The sequence below is a fragment of the Armigeres subalbatus genome, chromosome 2 (assembly GCF_024139115.2).
Source record: "Armigeres subalbatus isolate Guangzhou_Male chromosome 2, GZ_Asu_2, whole genome shotgun sequence".
Lineage (NCBI taxonomy): Eukaryota > Metazoa > Arthropoda > Insecta > Diptera > Culicidae > Armigeres > Armigeres subalbatus.
Window position 1 is genome coordinate 229,510,676 of NC_085140.1, and position 10,592 is coordinate 229,521,267.

At 37.0% G+C, this 10,592-nt stretch overlaps 1 protein-coding gene across 1 annotated transcript; it reads right to left on the reverse strand.

The window, feature by feature from the left end:
* Positions 1–764: 764 nt before the first annotated feature.
* Positions 765–1,613, reverse strand: LOC134215996 (succinate dehydrogenase assembly factor 3, mitochondrial). Its single transcript, XM_062695046.1, has 3 exons — positions 1,345–1,613; positions 1,062–1,171; positions 765–1,002 (listed from the first exon to the last, which is right to left on the reverse strand). Exons 1-3 carry the CDS (start codon positions 1,409–1,411, stop codon positions 829–831), a joined length of 351 nt encoding a protein of 116 aa, XP_062551030.1. The 5' UTR covers positions 1,412–1,613; the 3' UTR covers positions 765–828.
* Positions 1,614–10,592: the final 8,979 nt, after the last annotated feature.

Below are 10,592 nucleotides of genomic sequence, written 5' to 3' on the forward strand. Positions count from 1 at the left end.
TTGAAATTCCCTTTGTGGCTGGTGGTACAGGAAATAGAAATCAGAGTCTTAAATAATGAAAAATGAATATCGCAGTATACAATTAAAGGAGTCAGGAATCGTCTGTTGCCAACAACGGGAATGGATTGTAAAACTAAAATAATAGTTTTTTTCATCTAGGGTTTTAAATTTAGAAAAATACACATACTAGGAACATTATCTTGATTGTGCAATTTTATTTTCAATAAGGGCTTGCTCTCAAGCTTCTTGAATTTATAACCGCACAGGCCTAACATTGCTTGACTGAAAAAATCGAGCTTTATATATAAAAATTTCATTTCATAAACCATTACAAGTTATATTTTCTTTTTGGAGTTATTTTCTTACATAAGATTCGATAAAATTTTGGTACCTTTGCACTCCAAAGGTAGACGTGTTGAGACATCGCAGAATGGCCGATGCCCGAGAATACGTTGATAATAACAGAATAACAGAACATTCACCCCTATTCTTGTTTACGGACGAAAGAAACTTTCGAACAAATGCAGGTTGTGCGAATCGTTTCCCCATTTGATTTTGCTGGCGTAAACAAGAATGCGCATCAGCTTTCGTTCGAAAGCGCGTTCGTACGCAAACAAGAATAAGGGTGATTATGTCCCACTGATCTTTGAATAGCCAAGGGGAGCATTATAAATTAATAAATATTTTAATGAAAAAAAAAAAAAATAAAAAAACTCAAAATAATTGTATCGGCCTTGTCTTTTTTCCAATAATCAAAAAGAGTATTCTTACAACATGAATAAATTGATTTATTTTATAGCGTTTGAACTATTTATAATCTATGTAATGCTATCGATTTTCTTCGTTTATTCCTTTGGATGCTAGTAATAATTCGTACAATTGTGCAACTTGTTCATCTCGAAAGTCACCTAGTTTATTTACTTCAAGATTACTTCCCAAGTACTCGACAGGATTGGGTTTTCCCCTCACACCCAGCTGATTAGCTAAACTAATAGCATAATCCTAAAACACAAGAAAAAGTATTTGAGTAAATTGTTCATATGAGTTTGATGCAAATCTACCGTCCATTCATTCATGAATAGAGATGCTTCGTGAGTAGTACATGTTTTATGCCTACGAAATTCATCTCGTACATATTGATTTCCTAGTACTTGAAGTCCTTCTGGCAAACCTATAAAAAATGAAATGTCACCAATCTAATCATAAGCAGGTATGTGATTTGTGATACATTTGTGAAAAATTCATCAAGTAACTAGATGTACTGCCATTTAATGCCGTGCTTAGATACAAAAGAACGATTTAATAAATGCGACAGTTTATTATCGAATAAACTAACTGACTTACCTCTATGTAATCTTAGCAATGTTTTGTATAAAGTTCGTACACGATGTATATGCGATGTACAAGTCATTTTTACTAATAAAGTACAAAAATATGTATCCCAATAAAGACAGCGCTAAGGCGGCTTCGAATTCGGTGGAATTACATAAAGCATAAACATGTATTGTGGTTCTTTTACTTCTAGAGGTAAACAAATTCGACGTCTCAACATATATTTTTATCTGTACGCATATAATGGACGACGTCAAAAGAATTCCGCTTTGCTTGCACATTCACACTGACATTCACATTTGATTTTGACATACAGATGGCACTCGAGTGATACAAAAGCTTTTAATTTAATGTTTTCTATACAGTCGGGTCATGTACACAAAACATGCATGCAGCTTGCAACACTTTTGTATCATCACGCATTGTAATTAAAATTCAAAAAGCCTCATGATATACGAATGCAAAAATGGTAACTTGGCTTAGAAACCTCGCAGTTAATAACTGTGGAAGTGCTTAATGAACACTATGTAGCGAGGCGGCTCTGTCCCAGTGTGGGGATGTAATGCCAATAAGAAGAAGAAGAAGAATTAAAATTCACTGGAATATTGTTGTCCAGTAATGTGGAACATGTGTTGTTCACTGTTTGAATCATTTGTTTGAGAAACTGCATAAGTCCATTTTACACTATTTTGAGAAAACAACAAAAATTGTTCTTGAACAAATTGGCACCGAACGTTTTGATTTATTCGATACAGATCAATAGTTTTTGGCAAAACTCAACACCCTGGGGCACTTTCAGTGCAAAAACTGTAAGCAGTACTCCATAATCGCTCTGCAAAGTGCGTGGACATATGTAGTTTCTCAAACAAACGAAAAAAAAAATCATACACTCCTGAACAAAAAATTTTTTTTCGTGTTTTTTGTCAGAATATGATTTTTGGAAGAGGATTCAGAATATATAAAAATCTCATTTTGGCCAAAAATGTTACATATGCAGTTTCTCAAACAAACGGTTCATTTAGGCTTGAGTCCGATTCGCGAAATAAATTCAAATAAAAAGCGACAGTTAAAAAAAAATTAAATGACCCTGCTTGCAGAGCAAGATTGTTTTTGGCAGATATCGAATAAATTTTGAAAAATGTTTTGTTGCCAATGCTGAGTAATTTTTGAACCGCCACTGTTAGGTTTAATTTGATTTTATTTCGCGAATCGGATCGAAGCCTTAGAGGAGTTCAATACAACGAGAGAGCGTAGCCAATGCAAGACAAGCGACTACAAAACAGATCATGCTTGAAATAAAAGATATTTTAGTTACTAGATAAAGATTGTCGCTTCGGTTCCCTTTGTTCTGCTGTCCGAAACATGTGTGGTACATATGTACCTGTCAAATCATATGGATTTTCCTTCTTTGACATTTAGCTCCCCCATCCTTCCCAGCAAAAGATGTTCCGGACAGCGACGACAGCGACAATCTTTATCTAGTAACTAAAATATCTTTTCTTGAAATGGTTGGATTTGAATCCTGCCCCCGGTCAAAGAAATTTTATTTTGTGAATTTTTATAGTTATCCCTGCGCATAGTTCGTAGAATTCGCACTAGCCACATTTAGGGGAGAACAGTGCATAATGCATCCCTGGGACAAAATGGCTTCATTCATATAATCTGTCGTAGGACATTTATGAACGAATATTACCATTACAATTCATAATTAGTTATCCATTATTGAGCTCCATTGGAATAAAAATGAGCAAAATCCCTTCATATTCACTCAAATTTAACGATTTGCGATTTTTTCACCTTACCCGTAAGATCGTAGTTCAATCCATTAAAAAAATACACACAACCATGCTTTCATCATTATTTCACATGAAATTGAGTCATTTTACACCACCATTCGGACGTTTTTCCCCAGGGCTATTTTTAAAATATTTTTTAAATGCGTTAGAAAGTCATGAAAACTCTATTGTTTTGAATAGGAGATCACTGTGAAATGTAACTGGTTTTGTAAATTTTGCAGCTACGCGTTGAAATAGTACGTTATTCTTGTTTATATTTTTAAAGGGTTGCATTTCGGACCGTTCTCCCCTATGCATAAATCGACGGTCTTTCAACGGTAATTTCCGATGTTTCAAATTTTTGACTAAACAAAGAGGGTTATGGATGGTATTTCAAGCAAGGTCCAATTCCCCGCAGACTCAAAACCCAAGGATAGATTTTTTTTTGCCATAACTTCTCTGTAATCGTGTGTGCTCCAGATTTTACGATGGAACTAGGGAAGATCCATAAAGTACGTCACGCAAAAATTGGCGTTTTTCAACCCCCCCTCCCCCCTAGAAGCGTGACGTACTTTGTGGATGGCCCCCTAGTTCAAAGTGAACTCAAGGTTGTAATTACAGATTTAGAGGGGTGTGCCGAAACGCAATAGCCTGCTGGGAATGCCTGCCGATACATTATATAATTTTGTTCGAATTCCACGGATATTTCTCCATGAAATGATATATATTAAGGTATAATATGGAATAATTTTCCTATGGTTCAGTATAAACACTTAAAACAGTCGACAAGTTTGTGGAATTGTATAAAATTCTCGAAAAATCGTTAAAATGTTGTTCAAAGTTTCGATTATGAATCTCGACTTGGGTCTTTGATTTTTTTCGTTATTTGTTATCAAAACGACAAAAACAGAACAAAAATGTGCCTGTATTGTATTATTGTTGTATATAGTTAAAATTGCAACTTGCTTTAGATTACTAGCAGTTGAATATTGTGCTTTACGGCGATGAGCTAGCTTTTGAACATTTTTACAATACGTACATCAATGTTTATGGTGACGGAAAACATGCATCTTCTTCTTCTTCAATGGATCTACATTCCAACTGCTATTAGCGTTTTTTCAGTTATTAAATGAAAGCTTTTCTATGCCCGCCATTGCATGAGTATGTATTTTGTGTGGCAAGTACAATAGATACACTATGCCCAGGGAGTCGAGAATGTTTCCCACCCGAAAACATCCAAGACCGGATCGAGAATCGAACTCGCTATTTCCGTATTGGTAATCATATGCCTTAGCTCGCAATGCTACAACCATCAACAAATTGATTTCTGTTACTATTGCGATATATGTCTTGTCGTGTCTTGTCTTAGCACATGCACAGCCAGTATTAAAAAGCCCGTTGAATTTCCGAGCATTTTCTTGTCAGTATTAAGATTTGTGGCACATTATAAATATGACGCAAATATTAAATCGGCTGGATCCACCGGGCAGGCTTGAAATTGGGAGATAATACAAAACTCCCCGGAAATCAGATTATTCAGTGATGAATATTGTAGATCCAGTTGAAAACCGAACTGAGCTCTCGCGACAATCACGTTTTCTCCCATTTCCGAATGTCGCAACTGCATCGCGAGTGGTGCGCATGATGGCGCACGGCTATGGCATAGATGCGCACTACTCGCGATGCAGTTGCGACACCCGGAAATGGGAGAAAATGCGATTGTCGCGAAAGCTCAGTTCGGTTTTCAACTGGATCTACAATAACATGATCAACAAAAAGTTTAGAATAGATGAAAAGAAGAAACGGGGACAGCCGTTCCAACCGTTTCATATTCAGGGGGTGAGTGAATAGGTGACGTTGGGAGTGACATTGTTAGGAAGATTAGTGTCACTCCTTGCTGGTCCAACTTCCAGCAATAAGACACAGGTTTTCTCCCATATGTCCTGGCAATTATGCTTAGGCTATAGCGCCATTACTCGGTCTCTGAAACGAGACAAAATGAATGAAAACAAAAAAATAAAACCCCATTAAATTAAAATCAATAATTCACCCCAAATTTAGTTTAGTCCAAATATCCCGATTTAAGTTAGAAAATCTCCCCCCTTTTTGTTTTTCATTCGTTTTTGCCTTTCGCGCACAACAAAGTTGTACCGCTACAGGTTTCATTCGACGGGGAATCCTGACCCATTGTTTGCTATTGAAAATTGACCTGATGGGATCAGAAGTAAAATACTATTTTGCCTTTGCTTTTGCATAAGTATTACTTGAGTTTACTTGTAATGAATGAAACATGTTTCAATTACGAAACAATTTTGGCTGTATAGATAGTACGTTTGGAGAATTTTAATTTCTTTAGATTGGTTTCACTTCGACAGTAACAGAAAATTGAAAAGGGAACAGTAAGGAATCTACAACAGATTCTTGAGTTGGCCCAAAATTGCATGCAGTATTATAGGTAGCTTGATAGTGCTACTCTGTCCTGGTGATATTGTGGAACATTTCTCTTTTCATTTCATCAAAATGTGATGTAGAACTAAGGTGAACAGCCTTGGAGACAGGCAACCCTGTGTTACACCTTTCCTTTTTTCTACAGATGGGGTTCTTCGGTTTTTCTATCGAAATGATGTGTGTTCTTTCAACCCCAATCGAGTTATTCTATTGATAAGGTAAATAGGAAAATTCAGGTACCGTAATGCGTCCACTAGGGATTTCTGGTTCACCGAGTCGAAGGCTTGCTTGAGATCCAATGAGAACTCATAGAGATTTTTGCCAAGGTTCCAATATTCCTCCATTATCCGTTTAGCCGTGAAGATGTGGTCTTCAACCGATCGGTTCCAGAGGAAGGCAGCTTTGTACGATTGTATCTCTTCTATATTTTCGTCTAGTTTGCTAGGTATAAAAGTTGACATAACCTACTATTGCGATATATGTATTTTAATTACCACTTAAGGGAGCCAATATTTATTATGATAACTAGCTTTATGTACCCGGCCTTGCTCGGAATTGCCAGTTTGATTCGCAGTTTTTTTTTTCACAATCGGAAAATGAATAAACCAATTGGTCAACAGGATAATTGCGTTTTCTTATCGATACTTCATCATTTGATCAGAAGAAGGCAGATTTCATTTGAAAACATTGACTGGTTTTGAAGAAGGGAGCAAACCCATAATCGCCATATTCCGGGCAAACGTTTATTTCTAAAGAAGGAAAAACATCCACCGATGCCTTATTCCGGGCAAACGTCTATTTTTAAAGAAGGGATCACATTCACCATCCAGAAGGAAACACATTAATCATTGCTTGTCACTGGGCAACCATAATTTCGATAAATGGTTAAATTGATCGATAACTAAACAATACAATAATGGGTTCAGAAGTTAGGCTGGAGCATACACACAAACATACAAACATTGAGTTTTATATATCTCGGTACTTATTCAAAGGACGTATGTGATTTTGTAAACAAAGATGCATACGTCGATTTGTCAAATATGATGGCACTCCTACGCAAACCAACACAACGAACATGTAGCCGAAACCTCCCCTACCTGTATGTGGCGATGGTTTGCGTGGGAGTGCTATCAGATTGCAGAAATCAACGTTTAAATTTTGTTTACAAAATCACATACGTCACATACGTTGAATAAGTATCCGAGATATATAGATAGCTAATAGCTATATGTATTCGGCTTTGCTAGGGACTGAAAAGTAAATTATTCAATTAAAATGTCCAATGCTGTAGCACAAAACCCACAGAGGTAGATCTACCGCTCATAGAATTGTTCCTTTGTATCAATCTATTTTTATATATTTGTTTGGCCCTTCTACCTTTTCAATAAACATCTTCCAAAAATAGAGAATAAGTGTACCAAATCTGGTTGTAATTTATCCTGGGAGTTACACTGAATTGCTCATTTTTTTAAAGACAACCCCTTCCCCATAACTTCCTTTTTCCCCAATGACCCTCCCACCTCCTTTGTTATCTTCTCCTTGGGATAGAAAATGTGTACACCAATTTTGGTTGAAATCGGTCCTGGGAGTTAGGTGTTACACTGAATTGCTCTTTTCTAAATACAACCCTTCCCCTTACCATCCCTTTTTCCCAATGATCATACCACCCTTTGTTATTTTCTCCTTAGGATAGAGAATGTGTGTACCAAATTTGGATGAAATCGGTCCAGGGTTCAAAAGATACACTGAATTGCTTGTTTTCTGAACAATACCCTCCCCCAGCCCCTCCCTCTTTACCAAATTACACTTCCATATGATCGACTACTCTTAGTGAATATGTGTACAAAATTTGGTTGATATGGGTACTGGGGTTGGGAGTTACTGAATTGCTCGTTTTATAAAGACAACCTCCCCCATACCCTCCCTTTTTTACAATGACCGCCCCACCCGCTTTGTTATCTTTTGTTTAGGGTAGAGAATGTTTGTATCAAATTTGGTTGAAATCGGTGCAGGGGTTCAGAATTTACTCTGAATTACCCGTTTTCTGAACCATACCCCTCCCTCCAGACCACTCCCCCCTTTCAAAGATTACACTCTCATATGGTTGTCTCCTTATAATGAATATGTGTACAAAATTTGATTGAAATCGGCCCTAGGAGATGCAAGTTACACATAATTGTTCGTTTTCTAAACAAAACCCCTCCCCCTTTTCTAAATGACCCTCCCACCCCCTTTGTCAACTTCCCCTGAGGATAGAGAACGTGTGTACCAAATTTGGTTGAATTCGGCCAAGTGGTTCAGAAGTAGTTAGCGAACATACATACATAGATTGATTTTTATATATATAGAAGATTTCTTCAAAGTCTTATATTTTATGTTTGTAAGAAGTGGAATAGGCCAACATACTCGTGTATTCTACGGGTAAATGCCAGGGACGGTTCGGCGTGGCGTCTTTGCCGAGGTTGACTGGGAGCATCTTCCTGATCGCCAGAACTTCGGAGCTCTACCGAACATAAAGGAAGAGACAAAACAATCTATTAATCCACCTTAATCCACAAATGTCTGTCAGTAGGTCTGTATGTGTGTGTGCACACGAAAATCGAAAAACATTAGCCACTTTTTTATATAGTAATTCTTAACTGATTTTCTCGCAACAAGTTGCATTCGACGGGGGACAAGCCCTAGTTGATCACTATTGAATATATTCACGGTCATTGCGTTCAAAAGTTATGATAAAATGGTGTGTTGAGCCATATAAATTTGGTTGGTTGATTCACTACACAGCGTTTGCAAGAGCCGTAATTTAGGCAATTATTTATGATATGTATCACATTACGGCGAAACCAAACGATTGAATCGAGAAAGGCATCGTCACCGCTAGGTGGATTGATCTGGGTTTTTGATTTGATAGTAAAGTTATGGAATACTTTATTATGGTGGTGATATTTTTATGAGTTTGCTTTTGGCTCAGTCAAAAAAATGGGTTTTCAATCAAAATTGTGAAAAAAATGTGTTAAATTTTTCAAACCACATAAACACAAACTGTTATCATTTACATATTCGAAAATATAACGCATTGGCAGCATATCGAATATACTGGAGCTGTGAACCTCTAATTGCGCTAAAAATGATTGAAAGTTTTGTTGGAAAATATCAGGAATCAGCGTGCTCTTTTTTCTGATTTCAAAAGTTTAAGGGTGTGTGACCACAAGAAGAAATAAAAGTTCACTTCAATCCAAAATTTACAAATTGTTATGTATAATCTTTGATTAAAGTCAAAGTTTGGTCATTTTAAAGCTTGCGTTTCGATGTTATGTACATTTACTTAACTGACAACCAACTCACCTTGTGTATAGAAGCACAGAAGAGCCCAAGACGAATCGGTTGATGAGGAAATCTTGCAAATCGGTCATCGCGTTCGAGAGTTATACTACCTCAAAGGAAACGCAAACTCATTTTTATGTATAGAAGATAGACGAAGAAGAAGAAGAAGAAGAAGTCATATGTTACCGAAATGCGTACGCTCAGGCAACCAATGCATCAATTGCTAAAGGTAGCTTTGTATCCACCTTGGTATTGATTTATCTAATGCATGTTAGAAGTCTTTCGACGTTTTCGGGGATTACTACACCATTGTTATGGAACGTACACACGGTCAAGCAGTTTGACCAACATTGACTCCACCTCTCGTTTATTCAAACATCCATCAAGTTCTACCAACAGTGACACGAACAATCAATTTATTCGACCAACAATATCACACACGGACGACCGAAGCGCCAACTTGAGCACCAACCATAAAAAAATATATGGGGGTTTGTGCAACTTCACTAAAAATTCTCAAACATGTTCGGCGAACCGCCCCCGACTACTCAAACCAAAATCAAACCGTTTTTATTTTTTTCCAACCGAGCCAACGTTCAAATAAAGCAGCAACCGAAGCGTTTTATTGGGGGCGGAGTCAATGTTTTTCAAACTGATTGACTGGTGTGTACGCTGCATTACACGAAGCAATCCGTTATGGGTATCATTGGTCGATCTGGAAGCTCACATGGCCCAGAGACGTTGTTATTAGGGGAGAACGGTCCAAAATGCACCCCTGGGGCAAAATGGCCTCATCCATAAAATCAGTCATATAATCTGTTGTAGTATATTTATGAATGAATATTACCATTACAATTCATAATTAGTTATCCATCATTGAGCTCCATTGGAAAAAAATAGCAAAATCCATTCATATTCACTAAAATTTAACGATTTGTTATACTTCCACCACATCCGTAAGATTGTTGTTCAATCCAATAAGAAATAACAAACAACCATGCGTTCACCATCAAAAATGAGGCGTTTTGCCCCAGGCCTATTTTTAAAACATTTTTTAAATGCGTTAGAAAGTCATGAAAACCTTATTGTTTTGAATAGGAAATCATTGTGAAATGTAGCTGGGTTTGTAAATTTTGCATCTATACGTTAAAATGGTAGGGTATTTTTGTTTATATGGGCGAATACATCGAAAAAGCTTAAGGGGTGCATTTTGGACCGTTCTCCCCTATATAGAGACACGCGGAGAGAATAAAAGCAATTCTGGCTTTACGGTCAGCAGACCAAAAAATCCTGTGCGAATGGCAACATATACATTTGTGAGAACTTGAAGTGACTCTCAATATGAACAGTTATTTCATTTGCATCGGCCCTATATGCTGCCTTCTTTAACACCATGGACAAATTCAACAACGAATATGATTACATATAATATTAAAAGTTGCAATGAGAACTCTAAAAACAGCTTGATTTACTTAACTTTTTTTCATAATGTGTCGAGATAAGTGTCGTGGTTACACTGCTAAAAACATGTATCTCAACTAGTAGTTCGCTCACCGGAAACGTCGCTGGGCGCAAATTCAATTCAACTGCACTTTTCGAGGCTTTCTGGTCTTCGCAACATAACGAACATGACTCATATTCCGAACAGTGGCGTTTTGGCGCCTTGCTGTTTATTTTACAAATATTGCATTAAAATGTGATAATCGTTGA

What these genes read in the sequence shown, in the direction of transcription:
- LOC134215996 (XM_062695046.1), bottom strand. Translation starts at nt 1,411, where the DNA reads ATGACTTGTACATCGCATATACATCGTGTACGAACTTTATACAAAACA. An exon ending in ATTGCTAAGATTACATAGAG is followed by an intron (nt 1,172 to 1,344) that starts GTAAGTCAGTTA and finishes CATTTTTTATAG; the next exon opens with GTTTGCCAGAAGGACTTCAA. An exon ending in TATTCATGAATGAATGGACG is followed by an intron (nt 1,003 to 1,061) that starts GTAGATTTGCAT and finishes CTTGTGTTTTAG; the next exon opens with GATTATGCTATTAGTTTAGC.